This window comes from Staurois parvus, unplaced genomic scaffold (genome assembly GCF_062004578.1).
Source record: "Staurois parvus isolate SC_StPar_1 unplaced genomic scaffold, SC_StPar_1.0 ptg000530l, whole genome shotgun sequence".
NCBI lineage: Eukaryota > Metazoa > Chordata > Amphibia > Anura > Ranidae > Staurois > Staurois parvus.
The window spans coordinates 9338093-9364861 of NW_028318326.1; the positions used below are offsets into that span (position 1 = coordinate 9338093).

Consider the following 26769-nt stretch of genomic DNA (forward strand, 5'->3'; position numbering starts at 1 on the left):
TTCTATCAATAGTAGGATGAAGGGAGTATGTTCTATTAATAGTAGGATGAAGAGAGTATCTTTATGTTCTATCAACAGTAGGATGAAGGGAGTATGTTCTTTCAATAGTAGGATGAAGGGAGTATGTTCTATCAACAGTAGAATGAAGGGAGTATGTTCTATCAACAGTAGAATGAAGGGAGTATGTTCTTTCAATAGTAGGATGAAGGGAGTATGTTCTATCAACAGTAGGATGAAGGGAGTATGTTCTATCAATAGTAGGATGAAGGGAGTATGTTCTATCAATAGTAGGATGAAGGGAGTATGTTCTATCAATACTAGGATGAAGGGAGTATGTTCTATCAATAGTAGGATGAAGGGAGTATGTTCTATCAATAGTAGGATGAAGGGAGTATGTTCTATCAATAGTAGGATGAAGGGAGTATGTTCTATCAATACTAGGATGAAGGGAGTATGTTCTATCAATAGTAGGATGAAGGGAGTATGTTCTATCAATAGTAGGATGAAGGGAGTATGTTCTATCAATAGTAGGATGAAGGGAGTATCTTTATGTTCTATCAACAGTAGGATGAAGGGAGTATGTTCTTTCAATAGTAGGATGAAGGAAGTATCTTTATGTTCTGTCAACAGTAGGATGAAGGGAGTATGTTCTTTCAATAGTAGGATGAAGGGAGTATGTTCTATCAACAGTAGAATGAAGGGAGTATGTTCTATCAACAGTAGAATGAAGGGAGTATGTTCTTTCAATAGTAGGATGAAGGGAGTATGTTCTATCAACAGTAGGATGAAGGGAGTATCTTTATGTTCTATCAATAGTAGGATGAAGGGAGTATGTTCTATCAATAGTAGGATGAAGAGAGTATCTTTATGTTCTATCAACAGTAGGATGAAGGGAGTATGTACTTTCAATAGTAGGATGAAGGGAGTATGTTCTATCAACAGTAGAATGAAGGGAGTATGTTCTATAAACAGTAGAATGAAGGGCGTATGTTCTATCAACAGTAGGATGAAGGGAGTATGTTCTTTCAATAGTAGGATGAAGGGAGTATGTTCTATCAATACTAGGATGAAGGGAGTATGTTCTATCAATAGTAGGATGAAGGGAGTATCTTTATGTTCTATCAATAGTAGGATGAAGGGAGTATGTTCTATCAATAGTAGGATGAAGAGAGTATCTTTATGTTCTATCAACAGTAGGATGAAGGGAGTATGTTCTTTCAATAGTAGGATGAAGGGAGTATGTTCTATCAACAGTAGAATGAAGGGAGTATGTTCTATCAACAGTAGAATGAAGGGCGTATGTTCTATCAACAGTAGGATGAAGGGAGTATGTTCTATCAATAGTAGGATGAAGGGAGTATGTTCTATCAATACTAGGATGAAGGGAGTATGTTCTATCAATAGTAGGATGAAGGGAGTATGTTCTATCAATAGTAGGATGAAGGGAGTATGTTCTATCAATAGTAGGATGAAGAGAGTATCTTTATGTTCTATCAACAGTAGGATGAAGGGAGTATGTTCTTTCAATAGCAGGATGAAGGGAGTATCTTTATGTTCTATCAACAGTAGAATGAAGGGAGTATGTTCTTTCAATAGTAGGATGAAGGGAGTATGTTATATCAACAGTAGAATGAAGGGAGTATGTTCTATCAACAGTAGGATGAAGGGAGTATGTTCTATCAACAGTAGGATGAAGGGAGTATGTTCTATCAATAGTAGGATGAAGGGAGTATGTTCTATCAATAGTAGGATGAAGGGAGTATCTTTATGTTCTATCAACGGTAGGATGAAGGGAGTATGTTCTATCAATAGTAGGATGAAGGGAGTATGTTCTATCAACAGTAGGATGAAGGGAGTATGTTCTATCAATAGTAGGATGAAGGGAGTATGTTCTATCAATAGTAGGATGAAGGGAGTATGTTCTATCAATAGTAGGATGAAGGGAGTATGTTCTATCAATACTAGGAGGAAGGGAGTATGTTCTATCAATAGTAGGATGAAGGGAGTATGTTCTATCAATAGTAGGATGAAGGGAGTATGTTCTATTAATAGTAGGATGAAGAGAGTATCTTTATGTTCTATCAACAGTAGGATGAAGGGAGTATGTTCTTTCAATAGTAGGATAAAGGGAGTATGTTCTATCAACAGTAGAATGAAGGGAGTATGTTCTATCAACAGTAGAATGAAGGGAGTATGTTCTTTCAATAGTAGGATGAAGGGAGTATGTTCTATCAACAGTAGGATGAAGGGAGTATGTTCTATCAATAGTAGGATGAAGGGAGTATGTTCTATCAATAGTAGGATGAAGGGAGTATGTTCTATCAATACTAGGATGAAGGGAGTATGTTCTATCAATAGTAGGATGAAGGGAGTATGTTCTATCAATAGTAGGATGAAGGGAGTATGTTCTATCAATAGTAGGATGAAGGGAGTATGTTCTATCAATACTAAGATGAAGGGAGTATGTTCTATCAATAGTAGGATGAAGGGAGTATGTTCTATCAATAGTAGGATGAAGGGAGTATGTTCTATCAATAGTAGGATGAAGGGAGTATCTTTATGTTCTATCAACAGTAGGATGAAGGGAGTATGTTCTTTCAATAGTAGGATGAAGGGAGTATCTTTATGTTCTGTCAACAGTAGGATGAAGGGAGTATGTTCTTTCAATAGTAGGATGAAGGGAGTTTGTTCTATCAACAGTAGAATGAAGGGAGTATGTTCTATCAACAGTAGGATGAAGGGAGTATGTTCTATCAACAGTAGGATGAAGGGAGTATGTTCTATCAATACTAGGATGAAGGGAGTATGTTCTATCAATAGTAGGCTGAAGGGAGTATCTTTATGTTCTATCAACAGTAGGATGAAGGGAGTATGTTCTATCAATACTAGGATGAAGGGAGTATATTCTATCAATAGTAGGATGAAGAGAGTATCTTTATGTTCTATCAACAGTAGGATGAAGGGAGTATGTACTTTCAATAGTAGGATGAAGGGAGTATGTTCTATCAACAGTAGAATGAAGGGAGTATGTTCTATCAACAGTAGAATGAAGGGCGTATGTTCTATCAACAGTAGGATGAAGGGAGTATGTTCTATCAATAGTAGGATGAAGGGAGTATGTTCTATCAATACTAGGATGAAGGGAGTATGTTCTATCAATAGTAGGATGAAGGGAGTATCTTTATGTTCTATCATTAGTAGGATGAAGGGAGTATGTTCTATCAATAGTAGGATGAAGAGAGTATCTTTATGTTCTATCAACAGTAGGATGAAGGGAGTATGTACTTTCAATAGTAGGATGAAGGGAGTATGTTCTATCAACAGTAGAATGAAGGGAGTATGTTCTATCAACAGTAGAATGAAGGGCGTATGTTCTATCAACAGTAGGATGAAGGGAGTATGTTCTTTCAATAGTAGGATGAAGGGAGTATGTTCTATCAATACTAGGATGAAGGGAGTATGTTCTATCAATAGTAGGATGAAGGGAGTATCTTTATGTTCTATCAATAGTAGGATGAAGGGAGTATGTTCTATCAATAGTAGGATGAAGAGAGTATCTTTATGTTCTATCAACAGTAGGATGAAGGGAGTATGTTCTTTCAATAGTAGGATGAAGGGAGTATGTTCTATCAACAGTAGAATGAAGGGAGTATGTTCTATCAACAGTAGAATGAAGGGCGTATGTTCTATCAACAGTAGGATGAAGGGAGTATGTTCTATCAATAGTAGGATGAAGGGAGTATGTTCTATCAATACTAGGATGAAGGGAGTATGTTCTATCAATAGTAGGATGAAGGGAGTATGTTCTATCAATAGTAGGATGAAGGGAGTATGTTCTATCAATAGTAGGATGAAGAGAGTATCTTTATGTTCTATCAACAGTAGGATGAAGGGAGTATGTTCTTTCAATAGTAGGATGAAGGGAGTATCTTTATGTTCTATCAACAGTAGGATGAAGGGAGTATGTTCTTTCAATAGTAGGATGAAGGGAGTATGTTATATCAACAGTAGAATGAAGGGAGTATGTTCTATCAACAGTAGGATGAAGGGAGTATGTTCTATCAACAGTAAGATGAAGGGAGTATGTTCTATCAATAGTAGGATGAAGGGAGTATGTTCTATCAATAGTAGGATGAAGGGAGTATCTTTATGTTCTATCAACAGTAGGATGAAGGGAGTATGTTCTATCAATAGTAGGATGAAGGGAGTATGTTCTATCAACAGTAGGATGAAGGGAGTATGTTCTATCAATAGTAGGATGAAGGGAGTATGTTCTATCAATAGTAGGATGAAGGGAGTATGTTCTATCAATAGTAGGATGAAGGGAGTATGTTCTATCAATACTAGGAGGAAGGGAGTATGTTCTATCAATAGTAGGATGAAGGGAGTATGTTCTATCAATAGTAGGATGAAGGGAGTATGTTCTATCAATAGTAGGATGAAGGGAGTATGTTCTATTAATAGTAGGATGAAGAGAGTATCTTTATGTTCGATCAACAGTAGGATGAAGGGAGTATGTTCTTTCAATAGTAGGATGAAGGGAGTATGTTCTATCAACAGTAGAATGAAGGGAGTATGTTCTATCAACAGTAGAATGAAGGGAGTATGTTCTTTCAATAGTAGGATGAAGGGAGTATGTTCTATCAACAGTAGGATGAAGGGAGTATGTTCTATCAATAGTAGGATGAAGGGAGTATGTTCTATCAATAGTAGGATGAAGGGAGTATGTTCTATCAATACTAGGATGAAGGGAGTATGTTCTATCAATAGTAGGATGAAGGGAGTATGTTCTATCAATAGTAGGATGAAGGGAGTATGTTCTATCAATAGTAGGATGAAGGGAGTATGTTCTATCAATACTAGGATGAAGGGAGTATGTTCTATCAATAGTAGGATGAAGGGAGTATGTTCTATCAATACTAGGATGAAGGGAGTATGTTCTATCAATAGTAGGATGAAGGGAGTATCTTTATGTTCTATCAACAGTAGGATGAAGGGAGTATGTTCTTTCAATAGTAGGATGAAGGGAGTATCTTTATGTTCTATCAACAGTAGGATGAAGGGAGTATGTTCTTTCAATAGTAGGATGAAGGGAGTTTGTTCTATCAACAGTAGAATGAAGGGAGTATGTTCTATCAACAGTAGGATGAAGGGAGTATGTTCTATCAACAGTAGGATGAAGGGAGTATGTTCTATCAATAGTAGGATGAAGGGAGTATGTTCTATCAATAGTAGGATGAAGGGAGTATCTTTATGTTCTATCAACAGTAGGATGAAGGGAGTATGTTCTATCAATAGTAGGATGAAGGGAGTATGTTCTATCAACAGTAGGATGAAGGGAGTATGTTCTATCAATAGTAGGATGAAGGGAGTATGTTCTATCAATAGTAGGATGAAGGGAGTATGTTCTATCAATAGTAGGATGAAGGGAGAATGTTCTATCAATACTAGGAGGAAGGGAGTATGTTCTATCAATAGTAGGATGAAGGGAGTATGTTCTATCAATATTAGGATGAAGGGAGTATGTTCTATCAATAGTAGGATGAAGAGAGTATCTTTATGTTCTATCAACAGTAGGATGAAGGGAGTATGTTCTTTCAATAGTAGGATGAAGGGAGTATGTTCTATCAACAGTAGAATGAAGGGAGTATGTTCTATCAACAGTAGAATGAAGGGAGTATGTTCTTTCAATAGTAGGATGAAGGGAGTATGTTCTATCAACAGTAGGATGAACAGAGTATGTTCTATCAATAGTAGGATGAAGGGAGTATGTTCTATCAATAGTAGGATGAAGGGAGTATGTTCTATCAATACTAGGATGAAGGGAGTATGTTCTATCAATGGTAGGATGAAGGGAGTATGTTCTATCAATAGTAGGATGAAGGGAGTATGTTCTATCAATAGTAGGATGAAGGGAGTATCTTTATGTTCTATCAACAGTAGGATGAAGGGAGTATGTTCTTTCAATAGTAGGATGAAGGGAGTGTCTTTATGTTCTATCAACAGTAGGATGAAGGGAGTATGTTCTTTCAATAGTAGGATGAAGGGAGTATGTTCTATCAACAGTAGAATGAAGGGAGTATGTTCTATCAACAGTAGGATGAAGGGAGTATGTTCTATCAACAGTAGGATGAAGGGAGTATGTTCTATCAATAGTAGGATGAAGGGAGTATGTTCTATCAATACTAGGATGAAGGGAGTATCTTTATGTTCTATCAACAGTAGGATGAAGGGAGTATGTTCTATCAATAGTAGGATGAAGGGAGTATGTTCTATCAACAGTAGGATGAAGAGAGTATGTTCTATCAATAGTAGGATGAAGGGAGTATGTTCTATCAATAGTAGGACGAAGGGAGTATGTTCTATCAATACTAGGATGAAGGGAGTATGTTCTATCAATAGTAGGATGAAGGGAGTATGTTCTATCAATAGTAGGATGAAGGGAGTATGTTCTATCAATAGTAGGATGAAGGGAGTATCTTTATGTTCTATCAACAGTAGGATGAAGGGAGTATGTTCTTTCAATAGTAGGATGAAGGAAGTATCTTTATGTTCTGTCAACAGTAGGATGAAGGGAGTATGTTCTTTCAATAGTAGGATGAAGGGAGTATGTTCTATCAACAGTAGAATGAAGGGAGTATGTTCTATCAACAGTAGAATGAAGGGAGTATGTTCTTTCAATAGTAGGATGAAGGGAGTATGTTCTATCAACAGTAGGATGAAGGGAGTATCTTTATGTTCTATCAATAGTAGGATGAAGGGAGTATGTTCTATCAATAGTAGGATGAAGAGAGTATCTTTATGTTCTATCAACAGTAGGATGAAGGGAGTATGTACTTTCAATAGTAGGATGAAGGGAGTATGTTCTATCAACAGTAGAATGAAGGGAGTATGTTCTATAAACAGTAGAATGAAGGGCGTATGTTCTATCAACAGTAGGATGAAGGGAGTATGTTCTTTCAATAGTAGGATGAAGGGAGTATGTTCTATCAATACTAGGATGAAGGGAGTATGTTCTATCAATAGTAGGATGAAGGGAGTATCTTTATGTTCTATCAATAGTAGGATGAAGGGAGTATGTTCTATCAATAGTAGGATGAAGAGAGTATCTTTATGTTCTATCAACAGTAGGATGAAGGGAGTATGTTCTTTCAATAGTAGGATGAAGGGAGTATGTTCTATCAACAGTAGAATGAAGGGAGTATGTTCTATCAACAGTAGAATGAAGGGCGTATGTTCTATCAACAGTAGGATGAAGGGAGTATGTTCTATCAATAGTAGGATGAAGGGAGTATGTTCTATCAATACTAGGATGAAGGGAGTATGTTCTATCAATAGTAGGATGAAGGGAGTATGTTCTATCAATAGTAGGATGAAGGGAGTATGTTCTATCAATAGTAGGATGAAGAGAGTATCTTTATGTTCTATCAACAGTAGGATGAAGGGAGTATGTTCTTTCAATAGCAGGATGAAGGGAGTATCTTTATGTTCTATCAACAGTAGAATGAAGGGAGTATGTTCTTTCAATAGTAGGATGAAGGGAGTATGTTATATCAACAGTAGAATGAAGGGAGTATGTTCTATCAACAGTAGGATGAAGGGAGTATGTTCTATCAACAGTAGGATGAAGGGAGTATGTTCTATCAATAGTAGGATGAAGGGAGTATGTTCTATCAATAGTAGGATGAAGGGAGTATCTTTATGTTCTATCAACGGTAGGATGAAGGGAGTATGTTCTATCAATAGTAGGATGAAGGGAGTATGTTCTATCAACAGTAGGATGAAGGGAGTATGTTCTATCAATAGTAGGATGAAGGGAGTATGTTCTATCAATAGTAGGATGAAGGGAGTATGTTCTATCAATAGTAGGATGAAGGGAGTATGTTCTATCAATACTAGGAGGAAGGGAGTATGTTCTATCAATAGTAGGATGAAGGGAGTATGTTCTATCAATAGTAGGATGAAGGGAGTATATTCTATTAATAGTAGGATGAAGAGAGTATCTTTATGTTCTATCAACAGTAGGATGAAGGGAGTATGTTCTTTCAATAGTAGGATAAAGGGAGTATGTTCTATCAACAGTAGAATGAAGGGAGTATGTTCTATCAACAGTAGAATGAAGGGAGTATGTTCTTTCAATAGTAGGATGAAGGGAGTATGTTCTATCAACAGTAGGATGAAGGGAGTATGTTCTATCAATAGTAGGATGAAGGGAGTATGTTCTATCAATAGTAGGATGAAGGGAGTATGTTCTATCAATACTAGGATGAAGGGAGTATGTTCTATCAATAGTAGGATGAAGGGAGTATGTTCTATCAATAGTAGGATGAAGTGAGTATGTTCTATCAATAGTAGGATGAAGGGAGTATGTTCTATCAATACTAAGATGAAGGGAGTATGTTCTATCAATAGTAGGATGAAGGGAGTATGTTCTATCAATAGTAGGATGAAGGGAGTATGTTCTATCAATAGTAGGATGAAGGGAGTATCTTTATGTTCTATCAACAGTAGGATGAAGGGAGTATGTTCTTTCAATAGTAGGATGAAGGGAGTATCTTTATGTTCTGTCAACAGTAGGATGAAGGGAGTATGTTCTTTCAATAGTAGGATGAAGGGAGTTTGTTCTATCAACAGTAGAATGAAGGGAGTATGTTCTATCAACAGTAGGATGAAGGGAGTATGTTCTATCAACAGTAGGATGAAGGGAGTATGTTCTATCAATACTAGGATGAAGGGAGTATGTTCTATCAATAGTAGGCTGAAGGGAGTATCTTTATGTTCTATCAACAGTAGGATGAAGGGAGTATGTTCTATCAATACTAGGATGAAGGGAGTATATTCTATCAATAGTAGGATGAAGAGAGTATCTTTATGTTCTATCAACAGTAGGATGAAGGGAGTATGTACTTTCAATAGTAGGATGAAGGGAGTATGTTCTATCAACAGTAGAATGAAGGGAGTATGTTCTATCAACAGTAGAATGAAGGGCGTATGTTCTATCAACAGTAGGATGAAGGGAGTATGTTCTATCAATAGTAGGATGAAGGGAGTATGTTCTATCAATACTAGGATGAAGGGAGTATGTTCTATCAATAGTAGGATGAAGGGAGTATCTTTATGTTCTATCATTAGTAGGATGAAGGGAGTATGTTCTATCAATAGTAGGATGAAGAGAGTATCTTTATGTTCTATCAACAGTAGGATGAAGGGAGTATGTACTTTCAATAGTAGGATGAAGGGAGTATGTTCTATCAACAGTAGAATGAAGGGAGTATGTTCTATCAACAGTAGAATGAAGGGCGTATGTTCTATCAACAGTAGGATGAAGGGAGTATGTTCTTTCAATAGTAGGATGAAGGGAGTATGTTCTATCAATACTAGGATGAAGGGAGTATGTTCTATCAATAGTAGGATGAAGGGAGTATCTTTATGTTCTATCAATAGTAGGATGAAGGGAGTATGTTCTATCAATAGTAGGATGAAGAGAGTATCTTTATGTTCTATCAACAGTAGGATGAAGGGAGTATGTTCTTTCAATAGTAGGATGAAGGGAGTATGTTCTATCAACAGTAGAATGAAGGGAGTATGTTCTATCAACAGTAGAATGAAGGGCGTATGTTCTATCAACAGTAGGATGAAGGGAGTATGTTCTATCAATAGTAGGATGAAGGGAGTATGTTCTATCAATACTAGGATGAAGGGAGTATGTTCTATCAATAGTAGGATGAAGGGAGTATGTTCTATCAATAGTAGGATGAAGGGAGTATGTTCTATCAATAGTAGGATGAAGAGAGTATCTTTATGTTCTATCAACAGTAGGATGAAGGGAGTATGTTCTTTCAATAGTAGGATGAAGGGAGTATCTTTATGTTCTATCAACAGTAGGATGAAGGGAGTATGTTCTTTCAATAGTAGGATGAAGGGAGTATGTTATATCAACAGTAGAATGAAGGGAGTATGTTCTATCAACAGTAGGATGAAGGGAGTATGTTCTATCAACAGTAGGATGAAGGGAGTATGTTCTATCAATAGTAGGATGAAGGGAGTATGTTCTATCAATAGTAGGATGAAGGGAGTATCTTTATGTTCTATCAACAGTAGGATGAAGGGAGTATGTTCTATCAATAGTAGGATGAAGGGAGTATGTTCTATCAACAGTAGGATGAAGGGAGTATGTTCTATCAATAGTAGGATGAAGGGAGTATGTTCTATCAATAGTAGGATGAAGGGAGTATGTTCTATCAATAGTAGGATGAAGGGAGTATGTTCTATCAATACTAGGAGGAAGGGAGTATGTTCTATCAATAGTAGGATGAAGGGAGTATGTTCTATCAATAGTAGGATGAAGGGAGTATGTTCTATCAATAGTAGGATGAAGGGAGTATGTTCTATTAATAGTAGGATGAAGAGAGTATCTTTATGTTCGATCAACAGTAGGATGAAGGGAGTATGTTCTTTCAATAGTAGGATGAAGGGAGTATGTTCTATCAACAGTAGAATGAAGGGAGTATGTTCTATCAACAGTAGAATGAAGGGAGTATGTTCTTTCAATAGTAGGATGAAGGGAGTATGTTCTATCAACAGTAGGATGAAGGGAGTATGTTCTATCAATAGTAGGATGAAGGGAGTATGTTCTATCAATAGTAGGATGAAGGGAGTATGTTCTATCAATACTAGGATGAAGGGAGTATGTTCTATCAATAGTAGGATGAAGGGAGTATGTTCTATCAATAGTAGGATGAAGGGAGTATGTTCTATCAATAGTAGGATGAAGGGAGTATGTTCTATCAATACTAGGATGAAGGGAGTATGTTCTATCAATAGTAGGATGAAGGGAGTATGTTCTATCAATACTAGGATGAAGGGAGTATGTTCTATCAATAGTAGGATGAAGGGAGTATCTTTATGTTCTATCAACAGTAGGATGAAGGGAGTATGTTCTTTCAATAGTAGGATGAAGGGAGTATCTTTATGTTCTATCAACAGTAGGATGAAGGGAGTATGTTCTTTCAATAGTAGGATGAAGGGAGTTTGTTCTATCAACAGTAGAATGAAGGGAGTATGTTCTATCAACAGTAGGATGAAGGGAGTATGTTCTATCAACAGTAGGATGAAGGGAGTATGTTCTATCAATAGTAGGATGAAGGGAGTATGTTCTATCAATAGTAGGATGAAGGGAGTATCTTTATGTTCTATCAACAGTAGGATGAAGGGAGTATGTTCTATCAATAGTAGGATGAAGGGAGTATGTTCTATCAACAGTAGGATGAAGGGAGTATGTTCTATCAATAGTAGGATGAAGGGAGTATGTTCTATCAATAGTAGGATGAAGGGAGTATGTTCTATCAATAGTAGGATGAAGGGAGTATGTTCTATCAATACTAGGAGGAAGGGAGTATGTTCTATCAATATTAGGATGAAGGGAGTATGTTCTATCAATAGTAGGATGAAGAGAGTATCTTTATGTTCTATCAACAGTAGGATGAAGGGAGTATGTTCTTTCAATAGTAGGATGAAGGGAGTATGTTCTATCAACAGTAGAATGAAGGGAGTATGTTCTATCAACAGTAGAATGAAGGGAGTATGTTCTTTCAATAGTAGGATGAAGGGAGTATGTTCTATCAACAGTAGGATGAACAGAGTATGTTCTATCAATAGTAGGATGAAGGGAGTATGTTCTATCAATAGTAGGATGAAGGGAGTATGTTCTATCAATACTAGGATGAAGGGAGTATGTTCTATCAATGGTAGGATGAAGGGAGTATGTTCTATCAATAGTAGGATGAAGGGAGTATGTTCTATCAATAGTAGGATGAAGGGAGTATCTTTATGTTCTATCAACAGTAGGATGAAGGGAGTATGTTCTTTCAATAGTAGGATGAAGGGAGTGTCTTTATGTTCTATCAACAGTAGGATGAAGGGAGTATGTTCTTTCAATAGTAGGATGAAGGGAGTATGTTCTATCAACAGTAGAATGAAGGGAGTATGTTCTATCAACAGTAGGATGAAGGGAGTATGTTCTATCAACAGTAGGATGAAGGGAGTATGTTCTATCAATAGTAGGATGAAGGGAGTATGTTCTATCAATACTAGGATGAAGGGAGTATCTTTATGTTCTATCAACAGTAGGATGAAGGGAGTATGTTCTATCAATAGTAGGATGAAGGGAGTATGTTCTATCAACAGTAGGATGAAGAGAGTATGTTCTATCAATAGTAGGATGAAGGGAGTATGTTCTATCAATAGTAGGACGAAGGGAGTATATTTATGTTGTATCAACAGTAGGATGAAGGGAGTATGTTCTTTCAATAGTAGGATGAAGGGAGTATGTTCTATCAATAGTAGGATGAAGAGAATATCTTTATGTTCTATCAACAGTAGGATGAAGGGAGTATGTTCTATCAATAGTAGGATGAAGAGAATATCTTTATGTTCTATCAACAGTAGGATGAAGGGAGTATGTTCTATCAATAGTAGGATGAAGGGAGTATGTTCTATCAACAGTAGAATGAAGGGAGTATGTTCTATCAACAGTAGAATGAAGGGAGTATGTTCTTTCAATAGTAGGATGAAGGGAGTATGTTCTATCAACAGTAGGATGAAGGGAGTATGTTCTATCAATAGTAGGATGAAGGGAGTATGTTCTATCAATAGTAGGATGAAGGGAGTATGTTCTATCAATACTAGGAGGAAGGGAGTATGTTCTATCAATAGTAGGATGAAGGGAGTATGTTCTATCAATAGTAGGATGAAGGGAGTATGTTCTATCAATAGTAGGATGAAGGGAGTATGTTCTATCAATAGTAGGATGAAGAGAGTATCTTTATGTTCTATCAACAGTAGGATGAAGGGAATATGTACTTTCAATAGTAGGATGAAGGGAGTATGTTCTATCAACAGTAGAATGAAGGGAGTATGTTCTATCAACAGTAGAATGAAGGGAGTATGTTCTATCAACAGTAGGATGAAGGGAGTATGTTCTATCAATAGTAGGATGAAGGGAGTATGTTCTATCAATACTAGGACGAAGGGAGTATGTTCTATCAATAGTAGGATGAAGGGAGTATCTTTATGTTCTATCAATAGTAGGATGAAGGGAGTATGTTCTATCAATAGTAGGATGAAGAGAGTATCTTTATGTTCTATCAACAGTAGGATGAAGGGAGTATGTTCTTTCAATAGTAGGATGAAGGGAGTATGTTCTATCAACAGTAGAATGAAGGGAGTATGTTCTATCAACAATAGAATGAAGGGCGTATGTTCTATCAACAGTAGGATGAATGGAGTATGTTCTATCAATAGTAGGATGAAGGGAGTATGTTCTATCAATACTAGGATGAAGGGAGTATGTTCTATCAATAGTAGGATGAAGGGAGTATGTTCTATCAATAGTAGGATGAAGGGAGTATGTTCTATCAATAGTAGGATGAAGAGAGTATCTTTATGTTCTATCAACAGTAGGATGAAGGGAGTATGTACTTTCAATAGTAGGATGAAGGGAGTATCTTTATGTTCTATCAACAGTAGGATGAAGGGAGTATGTTCTTTCAATATTAGGATGAAGGGAGTATGTTATATCAACAGTAGAATGAAGGGAGTATGTTCTATCAACAGTAGGATGAAGGGAGTATGTTCTATCAACAGTAGGATGAAGGGAGTATGTTCTATCAATAGTAGGATGAAGGGAGTATGTTCTATCAATAGTAGGATGAAGGGAGTATCTTTATGTTCTATCAACAGTAGGATGAAGGGAGTATGTTCTATCAATAGTAGGATGAATGGAGTATGTTCTATCAACAGTAGGATGAAGGGAGTATGTTCTATCAATAGTAGGATGAAGGGAGTATGTTCTATCAATAGTAGGATGAAGGGAGTATGTTCTATCAATAGTAGGATGAAGGGAGTATGTTCTATCAATACTAGGAGGAAGGGAGTATGTTCTATCAATAGTAGGATGAAGGGAGTATGTTCTATCAATAGTAGGATGAAGGGAGTATGTTCTATTAATAGTAGGATGAAGAGAGTATCTTTATGTTCTATCAACAGTAGGATGAAGGGAGTATGTTCTTTCAATAGTAGGATGAAGGGAGTATGTTCTATCAACAGTAGAATGAAGGGAGTATGTTCTATCAACAGTAGAATGAAGGGAGTATGTTCTTTCAATAGTAGGATGAAGGGAGTATGTTCTATCAACAGTAGGATGAAGGGAGTATGTTCTATCAATAGTAGGATGAAGGATGTTCTATCAATAGTAGGATGAAGGGAGTATGTTCTATCAATACTAGGATGAAGGGAGTATGTTCTATCAATAGTAGGATGAAGGGAGTATGTTCTATCAATAGTAGGATGAAGGGAGTATGTTCTATCAATAGTAGGATGAAGGGAGTATCTTTATGTTCTATCAACAGTAGGATGAAGGGAGTATGTTCTTTCAATAGTTGGATGAAGGGAGTATCTTTATGTTCTATCAACAGTAGGATGAAGGGAGTATGTTCTTTCAATAGTAGGATGAAGGGAGTTTGTTCTATCAACAGTAGAATGAAGGGAGTATGTTCTATCAACAGTAGGATGAAGGGAGTATGTTCTATCAATAGTAGGATGAAGGGAGTATGTTCTATCAATAGTAGGATGAATGGAGTATGTTCTATCAATACTAGGATGAAGGGAGTATGTTCTATCAATAGTAGGATGAAGGGAGTATGTTCTATCAATAGTAGGATGAAGGGAGTATGTTCTATCAATAGTAGGATGAAGGGAGTATCTTTATGTTCTATCAACAGTAGGATGAAGGGAGTATGTTCTTTCAATAGTAGGATGAAGGGAGTATGTTCTATCAACAGTAGAATGAAGGGAGTATGTTCTATCAACAGTAGAATGAAGGGAGTATGTTCTTTCAATAGTAGGATGAAGGGAGTATGTTCTATCAACAGTAGGATGAAGGGAGTATGTTCTATCAATAGTAGGATGAAGGGAGTATGTTCTATCAATAGTAGGATGAAGGGAGTATGTTCTATCAATACTAGGAGGAAGGGAGTATGTTCTATCAATAGTAGGATGAAGGGAGTATGTTCTATCAATAGTAGGATGAAGGGAGTATGTTCTATCAATAGTAGGATGAAGGGAGTATCTTTATGTTGTATCAACAGTAGGATGAAGGGAGTATGTTCTTTCAATAGTAGGATGAAGGGAGTATCTTTATGTTCTATCAACAGTAGGATGAAGGGAGTATGTTCTTTCAATAGTAGGATGAAGGGAGTATGTTCTATCAACAGTAGAATGAAGGGAGTATGTTCTATCAACAGTAGGATGAAGGGAGTATGTTCTATCAATAGTAGGATGAAGGGAGTATGTTCTATCAACAGTAGGATGAAGGGAGTATGTTCTATCAATAGTAGGATGAAGGGAGTATGTTCTATCAATAGTAGGATGAAGGGAGTATCTTTATGTTGTATCAACAGTAGGATGAAGGGAGTATGTTCTTTCAATAGTAGGATAAAGGGAGTATGTTCTATCAACAGTAGTGAAAACAAAACATCCAAATGTAAGAGTGAGCTGTTTTCCCTACTGATAAACAGATTAGTGGACAAGCCAAACATAATGGCTCTATCCGGGGAAAGAGTTACCATTACACAAAGTTGGTCTCTACCTACAGCTTGTTGCGATTATTTTAAGTCAGCATCAAGAAAATGCTCTGGTTCTAGCTTCCTTGTCTTGGGAATAGTGGTCTGCACATACACGCTGGACCAATGCTGAGAATGGACATCGGCTACATAAAAAGTAATGTTAGGATTAAGTACAGAAAATAAATTACGGTTTTCGAAGGATCATTCTCATGTGAGCATCGGGTCCTATCTGGGACAACAGAAGTAAGGTTTCTTGGAGCTCCTCCTCACTTTCACGTTTCTCTTCATCGGTTGGCATAGGCACATCATCGTGTTCATCATCCAAGAACCGATAAAACAGGTACTTGTCTTGGAAGTAATATTCTTGGTCAACTAAACAGTTAAGAGGCAGGGTTAACAAAATGATGACTGATAACAAAGAAAGCCTTACATGGTTCAAATATCTAGTCTCTGGGAATTGAACTGAACTCACTCCTCCAACTCTGGAAAGTCACAGTGCCAAATCATGAAATTAGAGGATGGCAAATCCCTTCTGAGGATATTGCATTTTAATAAAATAAAAAGGACTAATATTGAAAATTCTAGTTCCAGGACTATCATGCTTATCCAATGACTTCACTACTTTTTGAATCACAGATCTTCAACAAGCAATACAGATTAAAAAGTCAGAGTGTCGTCAGATCTCTTATCTGTGCATACTTTCAGGTCATTATTAAAGCCTGTAGGGTTGATTTACTAAGGGAAAATACACTGCGCACTTTGCAAGTGCAGTTGCACTAACTCCCCCAGAGCTTAGTGAATATGGTGAAGCTTTACTATGTAAAGAATACCCAATCAGGTGCAAAGAAAATTAAAAAACAGCATTTTTGCTTCCACATGATTGGATGATGAAAGTCAGCAGAACTGACCATGATCACTAAACTCTGGAGAAAAATAAGAGCAACTACACTTGCAAAGTGCACAGTCTATTTGCCTTTAGTAAATCAACCCCATTGAATTGCAATGAAGGCCAGGCAATGAAAGCATGTGTTTTCTTTACTTTATTAAGGGATTATAATGTATTATTTTGCTAATTATATTAACAGACCTATGACACTTTTTTTTCTTGCAAAATGTTCTACAAAACAGGGATCTTATTGTGAAACTGATTAATGTTAATGTCATTAAGACTTCCATGGACAAATTCATGAAAGCAGTGACTGACCTAAAGATCTGGAAGATTTGACAACTGTTATAATTTCATGGTATCAAAATACAGCACAATCTTGGAACATGTGTAAAACATCAGATAACTATCTTAGCCAGCAGAGGGCATAGTTTAGTCACATATAGCAAACATTTGAAGCACTGCAACAATGACAAAAAAGTTCACTCCAAGTTCAACCACATGAAAATGAATCTGTTAAAGTTAAGGAATTAATGTTTTTACTATGTAGATAAAAGGAATTGTTCATATTATTGTATTTCAGAGTCACCCAAAACAATGCAGATTGGAAAGCCAGAGTGAAGACACAACCTTTGGTTTGCATACGTTTTTCAGGTCAGTAACTTAAAGTAGAACTATAGGTAAAACCTTTTTTTCATTTTGGATAGAGCGGGGGACGGTTATAACCCGTCAGATTTAGTTTCACCATCTATGTCCCACTGCCAGGAGCGGACTGACCATTTGGAAACTCAGGCACTGCCCGAGGGCCCGGGGTCAGTAGGGGGCCCTATGAGATGCCCCTGGTACCTTTTTCATAGGCTTTTTTGAGTTTGGACAAGGACAAAGGGGTCCAAGGGTGGACTGACCTTTTGGAAACTCAGGCACTGCCCAAGGGCCCGGGGTCAGTAGGGGGCCCCATGAGATGCCCCTGGTACCTTTTTCATAGGCTTTTTTGAGTTTGGGCAAGGACACAGGGGCCCCATGATCCCGTATTGCCCGGGGGCCCCATAAGTTGTCAGTCCACCCCTGCCCACTGCGTAGATTTCCCATAGCCAAACAGGAAGTGAGAGGAAATCCCTACAAATTAAGGGAAATCCTTGATGACCCCCAGGTCTCCAGAACTAGCGTCCCCATTGGAAGATTTAGCCTCTATTACTTACAAAATGTAAGCTTTTCTTTTACTTTCAATGATAAGGGTAAAAAATAGAGAAGATGAATCTACTTAACGGGGCACAGACAGCAGTAAAAACTGACAGGGGTTCTAATCCCTCTCCACTCTGTCCAATAAAAAAAGTTTTGCCTTTAGTTATACTTTACCCACTTTAACCGCGCTATAGAATTTCTGGGAGGGCGTCATATGCAGTGTGCACCCGGCGATCTCTGTGAATGCTGTGTCTTACGGACACAGCTGATCACATGATGTGGTAAAAGGCCAATCACAGTGGCTTTTTACCAGGTGATCAACTGTATCCAATGACACAGCAGATCACCGGGTAAATACAGTTGCCAGTTACTGGCTTCACTTTCTTCATGCTGTCACAGCAGATGCAGTGTAGTTCCACTTTATTAACTATCAATTGATATCCACTCACTTGTGGATTGAATGGGTTGTTGACTATAGAAAGATTGGAAAAAAATCAATCATTTACCAAAGCATGTATGGCCACCATAAGAAAGAACTGAGATCACTGATTCAGCATAACAGCCAGACAGAAATGGTCATTATTGGCAGCCTCCATACTTGATGAGTACAGTTTTCCTTTAAAGTGTCACTAAATCCACATCATAAAAAAAAATCTATCAATAAATGCTGTATTGCATGCTGTTAATATTCACTCAGTCGCTATGAGATTTGTTTTCTGTATTCTGCAAAAAACTTCATTGATCCTGTTGCTCTCTATCTGCACCTTCTGTTTGTGTCCCCAATTCAGCTAGGGATTTTGCAGCTGTAGAGGCAACTGTGCACATGCTCAGTTCCCACATGGAAGAAAAATATATTTGAAATACTACAATTTTGGCCATATTCTCTCTCTCTGTCTCTATATATATATATATATATATATATATATATATATACACTGCACGTTGAAATGCATTTTTATTACAGAATATATTAAAAATATTTTTTTAAATACGTTTCAAATATACTGTATGTCTTTAAAAATACAAATCTACATTGTTGGAATGCATTTACAAATATATGTAAAAATATATGTTAAAATGACTTTTTTATATGTTAAAAAAAATCTGAAAAATATATTTAAAAAAATATATTAAATATTGCAAAAAAAATATATGGCAATATATTTGGGAAGAATATTTTTAAAATATATTTCAAATATATTTTTCTTCCATATGGGTTTTCAGTGAGTTTCAATGCTGAGCATTTTCTCCCTATCACATCTGGGCAGCCCATGTGATTATAGAGTCACACATGTTGGTGTATACACAGTGGTAAATGACAGCCCACCCCCTCCCCCACCCCCTCCCTCCTCCTCCATGCCCACTAACCAGCTAAATACAATAGGGGCAGGATATTACATGGAGATTAATGGTTGCTTCACCTCCCTGCTATTCTCAGACACAGGCTGGAGGGGCGTGTCACATCCTGTGACTGGAGGAACTCCACCCACACCATGTTATTTCTACAAAATAATAAACAATATATTTCAAATATATATTTGTACGATTATTTAAAACAGTTTATTGATATTATCTATTTATTTTTAGCCTGTGTCCCAAAGACTGCTTTTTTTACTGTTGAACATGTGACCAGCAGCAGAAGGCTACACTCTCCTCCTGCTTATGTTTCCCTGCAGACAGGCTGGGAAAGAGCTGGGTCATGTGACAGCTGTATGTCGATTAGGAAAAAGGTACTTACAGTATATATTTTTTTAATTAAAATAATTACAGAGCTATAATCCACATACAGAAGGAGAAGGGACAATGTAATTTAAACAGTGTGTGTTTTGTGTCACTTTAACCAAGCTTGGCTGAGTGATGTATGATACCCAAACTGTGATGATGCTGCATTTACCATGGTTGAGAACTCCCTCCTCCAATAGGACTTGCCACATGCCCACGGCTTGTGTCCGGGAATGAACACAGGAGCTCTGCTGGATCAGCCAGTCAACCAGTTCTGTTCCTACACAGCATTGCCTGCCAAAGATAAATAGACATAACAAAGTTACCAAAAGTCACAAACCATGACTGGGGTTAAGCCCATCTCAGTACAGTTAAGGAGCAGTGCTTGGAGAAAGGGTGAAAGTGTATTATAAAATGCAGCCCCACCTGAACAATTTTTTAGTTTTTTGCATTGTAAGGCAGAGTTTGGTCCTCTGCTGGACCTGTATTTAAAGCAAGGCTTTTTTCAGCAGGAACGTGGGGAACGCATTTCCAACACCTCCAGCACTGAAAGTATGTATTGACAAGGGGTGCTGGAAGGTCTATTGTTGCTGACTGCCTGGGGATCTAATGTCTGCTGAGAAATCTATTGTTACAGGGTGTCTGCCGTTGATGGTGAAGTCTATTGTGGCTGGTGGGGAATCTATTGTTGCTGCTGACTTTTAAAAAACAGCCACTCACCTGTCCCACGATCCCGCGTTGCCCCCGCCCAGGGGCAGACTGACCATTTGGAAACTCGGGCACTGCCCGAGGGCCCGGGGTCAGTAGGGGGCCCCATGAGATGCCTCTGGTACCTTTTTCATAGGCTTTTTTGAGTTTGGGCAAGGACACAGGGGCCCCATGATCCCCTATTGCCCGAGGCCCCCATGAGTTGTCAGTCCACCCGTGCCCCCGCCGCAGCCCGTTTCACCGGCCGTCGTGTATTCCAGGTGCCAGCATCTTCAGTGTGGGTACCCGGCTGTGACAGCTTGCGGCTTCAGAGCCGGGCGCCCAATGTGTATGCGCGAGTACCGCTGCACTTCCTGAATGGCCCCGTCATCTTCAGGGACCTGTCACGTGTCCCACAAGACTTCGGGAAGGGAGGGTAGGAGGACACCTTCCGTTTCCGATTGCCTAGGCAATCGCAGCAGAAGTGGGAGCGGATACCTGTCAAATTCAGATACCTGTTCCCCCCCCGGCTCCCCAAAGGTGCCAATCCTTAATGGGGAGCGGGGGACCAATCTTTAAAGCGGAACTTCCCCTTTTGGGTGGAACTCCGCTTTAATGTTTTTACACCTTTAACATATATTTACACATTTCACATTTAAAAATGGGTCCTAAATATTCTCTACATATTGAATACCATTTAGACAAGTTCACAATATCTTTGTATGTAGTGTTCCGTAGTATAAAGCACACAAGAAACAGGCGAAATCCTTTTCTGTAATATTGTCTGCTCTCTGACTTCATTGTAACGCAGCTTGCCTTCATGTATAACGGAAGTGAGAAATCTCAGTTCCATAGTAATAAAACAATGTGTGCATGCGTACACTCGCAATCGAGCATTACATGAATTTAAAGCCAAGGCATGTTTTTAGACTAAACACTGAGCAAAAGAAGTTTGCTGCCAAGCTGTGTTGTTTAAGCAGCCATGAAGACAAATGAGAACTGACAAGGGGAAAGAATATTTCAATATTTTATGTAGACGCTGGTTGAGAGATGCCAGTGTACAAATGATTACTTTTACAGGAAATATTCCTTGAGCCTAGCGAGGTAGAACTTATCTCTCCAATAACTCACACATAAAGCTGATCAATGTTGCAAAAAAGCACGAGCCGTTCAGAGATACAGTATGTGAGTTCTTTGTAACATTCGCTATTTACTGGGAGGAAATTGTGGACCAGTGCCTAGACAGAAGTGCAAGAGGAGGCAGTACCATGGCATATTTAATATTTCTTTATGTTTTTCTACTCTAAGCACTTGCACTACTGAAGGTTTTACCCCCTTCATAACCAGACCATATTTTGCTATTGAGCACAGAGCTAATTTAACTGACAATTGCTCGGTCATGCATGCAACACTGTATGTAAATGACATTTATATATTTTTTTCACACATAGAGTGTTTTCTTTCAGAGCTGATCAGCACTGGGTTTGTTTTATTTTTTATAATATAAACAAAAAAAAAACAAAAACATTTCTTACTTTCTGCTATAAAACATATCCAATAAAAAATTTTAAAAAATCTAACTCTTTATGAATTTAGGTCAAAATGTATTGTGTTACATGGCTTTGTTAAAAAAAAACAATAAGTGTATATTACTTGGTTTGCATTAAAGTCATTATTATTTATTTTTTTTATACTAGTAATGGCGGTGATCAGCGACTTATAGTGGAACTGTGAAAAAATTCCAGTATCTATACCGCCATTTGTAAACACTAAAACTTTCACGTAAACCATTTAATAAAGACATGTGCGCAGAATACATTTTGGCATAAATTTATGACGAAATTTGATTTTTTAAATTTTTACTGAACTTGTTTAATAGCAAAAAGTAAAAAATGTTTTTTTTCTCAAAATTGTCAGTCTTTTTTTTTATAGCGCAAAAAATAACAAAAACGCACAGGCAATCAAATACCACCAAAAGCTCAATTTGTGGGAAAAAAAGCATGTAAATTTCATTTGGGTGCAGCGTTGCATGACAGCGCAATTGTCAGCTAAAGTAAAAAATATTTTTTACTTTCTGCTATAAAACATATCCAATAAAAAATTTAAAAAAATCTAACTCTTTATGAATTTAGGTCAAAATGTATTGTGTTACATGGCTTTGTTAAAAAAAAACAATAAGTGTATATTACTTGGTTTGCATTAAAGTCATTATTATTTATTTTTTTTATACTAGTAATGGCGGTGATCAGCGACTTATAGTGGAACTGTGAAAAAATTCCAGTATCTATACCGCCATTTGTAAACACTAAAACTTTCACGTAAACCATTTAATTTACTCATATTGAGATTTTTGTTAGCAAAGACATGTCACAGAATACATGTTGGCGTAAAGTTATGACGTAATTTGATTTTTAAAATTTTTACTGAACATGTTTAATAGCAAAAAGTAAAAAATTTTGTTTTTTTTCTCAAAATTGTCAGTCTTTTTTTTATAGCGCAAAAAATAACAAAAACGCACAGGCAATCAAATACCACCAAAAGCTCAATTTGTGGGAAAAAAAGGACGTAAATTTCTATTGGGTGCAGCGTTGCATGACAGCGCAATTGTCAGCTAAAGTAAAAAATATTTTTTACTTTCTGCTATAAAACATATCCAATAAAAAATTTAAAAAATCTAATTTCTTTATGAATTTAGGTCAAAATGTATTATGTTACATGGCTTTGTTAAAAAAAAGTTTCGTCATCGACGTCCTCACGGAGCGTCCGCTCCGTGAGGACGTCGATGACGAAATGCGTAGGGCGGAGCTTGATTGATGTGACGTCATTACGTTTGGCTGCAAGCTACTGCGCATGTGCTGAGTAGCTAGGCTCGTTTTATGTGATTGCTGCTATGCTGTTGATGCTGGTGTCGGCTGGGACACCTCCTGAGTAAGTGCAATGAGTACCTAATAAAGGAATTGGCTTTTATAATATTGCACCATGAAGTCTCTCTGTTTTTCTCGAGTGCCTGGCATCTTCCTCCTTGGATACGATTGAAGGTGGTTTCTTTCTTTCTTTTGGAGAAGTGGATTTCCGATAATTTGAAAAGCTTCTTTCATTTTGTTATTTGATCTATGAGGATCGGTGTTCTGCAGAATTTCGTTTCCTGAAGATATATCTATGGATGACCTGCCATCATATTATCAAGGTTCTTTGGTGGTGTTTTTTCATATTTAGACACTTTTTTTGCACAAAAGTTTTTTTGCACATTTTTTTGTGGTATTGGCATTCTTATTTTGGACTTACGATTTGAACTTTTTTATTATTTATATATATATATATATTTACTAGCGCAAATTATTTATTGCATTATACAGAGCTCTGTGTAGTTAACCAACACAGAGCTTTCTTCCCTGAATCACGGAGCCCATCAGCGGGTCCCGGCAATCAATCATCTGCCGGGACCCAGATAAGTGAACCAGCACACAATGGCCGTCCCTGCTGCAGTAAATGTATGTGATGGGGGGTGGCCGCTAAGCAGGTAATGTTTTTAATCTATTGTTTACATTTTTATTGAGTGATGCACACTTAGGCTTTAAGCACACAAGTGTAAAAAATGCTGTTTTAGAGGCATCTGGTGGGTTTTTTTTATACCCATGAACATAGCTGTAGGTCATCTAACGTGATCGTACACAAGCAGGTGTTTATGCATGTATTTTCATGCAGCGTTCAGGGGCACTAAGGATAGGTTCACACTTCAGAGGGTTGGTGGCCTGCATTTGCATGAACACAGCATCCTATTCATTTGAATGGGCTGCTGTGCCTGTGTTTCCCACAAAAAAAGTGCCTGCACCTTTTCCAAAACTCGGCCGCAGGAAATTTCATGGTACATGAATAAATACACAAGATAGGAGGCATTTCTGCCGCATAAATTCATGGTCCTTATTGTTACATCAACCACTTACTGTCTGTGGCAATTTTAAAATTTTTCCCATAAAATCAGAATTTTTTTGCTAGAAATTTACTTAGAACCCGCAAGCATTATATATTTTCTGAAAGCAGAGGAGATCTGATAAAATGGGGGCCGTTGCAATTTCTTATGTCCCTTGATATTTGCAGAGCTGTTTATCAAATGCCAACTTTCAGGAAAAAATAGTTAAATTAAATTTAGTGCACACAAACTCAATATAATACCCACTTTTTGTAAAATATAAAAGTTGATATTGCATTGAACAAATAGATACCAAACATGTCAAGATTAGAATTGCACATGCCTGTGAAATGGTGACAAACTACGGTACCTACAATTGGCCATAGGCAACGTCTTAAAGTGGTGCTAAAGTGGTTTTTACCTAATATAAAAGAAAGAGGTTTATACTTACCTGCTCTGTGCAAGGGTTTTGCAAAGAGTGGCCTTTTACCTCCTCTTTTGGAGTATCCTGCAGATGCTGTCTGCACCTCCTCTCCTGAGTGTGCTTCCATAGCAAGCCATGTGCTATGAGGGCACATGTGGGTGCAGGCACACTTCCAAGCCAGGCTGTGTGCATCCATAGACACACATGAGGCTTGGCCTCACTGCTATCTCCTCCTGCTGCTATTGGTCTGTCCTTGAAAAGAGGAAGAGAGGACTCAGGAAAGTATTTGGGGGTTGGGGAATGAACAGCAAGTTGAAGTTTTTTTTTACCTTAATGCAGGTAATGCGTTAGGGTAAAAAACCTTTTGACTTTAGAACCAATTTAAAAACCTTTACAGACTATCAGTTTCGAGTTAATTGTGAGTTAGGGCCCTAGAATTATTGCTCTCACTCCAGCGTTCATGGTGCTATCTTACACGTATGGTGCACTCATCATTTAAACATGTTTAAAGTGCATGTCTGCTCAGAGGGAAAGGGATGCTTTACAATTTTTTTAATTATTTTTATTTATTTTATTTAAATGTATTTTTTTACACGGTGTTATCATCCCTTCCAGGTTCATTCATCTTAGAGGAGATCGGGGAATGGATGTTCCTCCCCTCTGTGGGAAGCCATCCTGGCAGTTTACCGCAGTCCTGGGCTCCCTGGAGGAGTGGGCTCAGGAATGGGCAGCAGCAGGAGGGGGGTGGTTTTCAGGACTGTAAAACACATTGGGTGGCTTTACAGATGATTGCTGAAAAAAACAATACCAAGATCAAGACAGAAGCTGCAGCCATGCTCCTTGTACAATCATCTGCGTACTGGACATTTTAATATGTATGTTGGTTAGCAATGGTCAAAGTAATATTAAACCCTCATTTTTTAAAACACTTTAACCGCTTCCCGTCAGCCCCATAGCAGATATACTGCTACAGGACAGCACGGGTGTGCAAAATCACGTATATATACGTGATTTTTCATTTCCGGGTAGGGGGCGCACGCACGCGCCCTACCCGCACCGCCATTCGCGGCAGCAGCAGTAAATCACCGGGTCCCGACCGGTGATTGCTCTCCAACACCAGGTGATTTCCGATGATCTCCGACAGGGAGGAGAACTGTTTTGTTTACTAACAGTTCTCCTCCCTGTCAGTTCGGGCACACTGCTTTGGATGGCTGTGCACAGCACAGCCATCCAAAGCGGTGTGCTTACAGTAAAGCACACAGACACTGCCCCCTAGTAAAACATTCCCAGCACACAGTTAACCCTTTGATCACCCCTCATGTTAACCCCTTCCTGCCCAGTACCATTAGTACAGTGTCAGTGCTTTTTTTTAGCACTGATTACTGTATTGGAGTCACTGGGGATATCAGTGACACCAAGTCAGTTCCCCCCAGTGTCAAAATGCCCGCCATAGTCCCGCTATGACCTGCTGATCGCCGCCATTACTAGTGCAAAAAAAAAATTCCAGTATCTATACCGCTATTTGTAAACACTAAAGCTTTCGCATAAACCATTTCCTTTACATTTATTGGGATTTTTTTTTAGCAAAGACGTGTAGCAGAATACATTTTGGCGTAAATTTATGACAAAATTTGATTTTTTACATTTTTTAACTGAACATGTTTAATAGCGCATAAAAAAAACGTACAGGCAATTAAATATCACCGAAAGCTCGATTCTTGGGAAAAAAATGACGTAAATTTAATTTGGGTGCAGCGTTGCATGACTGCGTAATTGTCAGCTAAAGTAACTCAGCACCGTAACACAAAAAATGTGATGTGATTTTCAGCCCATTCATTCGGACTGTCTGAAATCGCACTGGATTGCACCAAAAAGTAGTGCATGCACTACTTTTAAAAACACACTGCAACCAGGTGCAGGAAAACGCACTGCATTTGTGATATGCCTTTGGGGTATCACTAGGAATCTATTGACACCCACAGCAGATTACACACCCAGTGCATTATGAATGCAGTGCGGAAAAACACTCATGGAACACAAGTTTCCCACACCACATTCCAGTTTGAACAAGTCCTTAAAGCTACACAGAGTGTTTTTTTCACATTCTTCTCCTCTGACCAGGAGAAAAAAAAATACAACATATCTTTTTCTCCATTCAAAAAGAGAAAGAGTACAGGGGCAGCTTTTAGAAAGTGATCACTGTGATAGCCAATTGCGATAGCTCACTCTCCATGATGGGAGTGCACTATGGAGCGTGCTTCAAGCATAAACGCTGCTGCACATACAGTATATGCAACACCTTAAAAGAAGGCCCACCGCCATGATGTTATATACT

The 26769-nt window shown here is 37.9% G+C and overlaps 1 protein-coding gene across 4 annotated transcripts in view; it reads right to left on the reverse strand.

Moving 5' to 3' along the window:
• The window catches only part of RAPGEF4 (Rap guanine nucleotide exchange factor 4), a 451555-nt gene that overhangs the window by 181130 nt on the left and 243656 nt on the right, over positions 1 to 26769 (reverse strand). For all 4 annotated transcript variants that reach the window (XM_089690492.1, XM_089690491.1, XM_089690490.1 and 1 more), the window contains 2 exons: positions 19586 to 19707; positions 15812 to 15995 (listed from right to left, as the gene is read on the reverse strand). In XM_089690492.1, coding sequence (XP_089546618.1) covers positions 15812 to 15995; positions 19586 to 19707 — 306 coding nt within the window. The remainder of the gene's footprint in view (positions 1 to 15811; positions 15996 to 19585; positions 19708 to 26769) is intronic.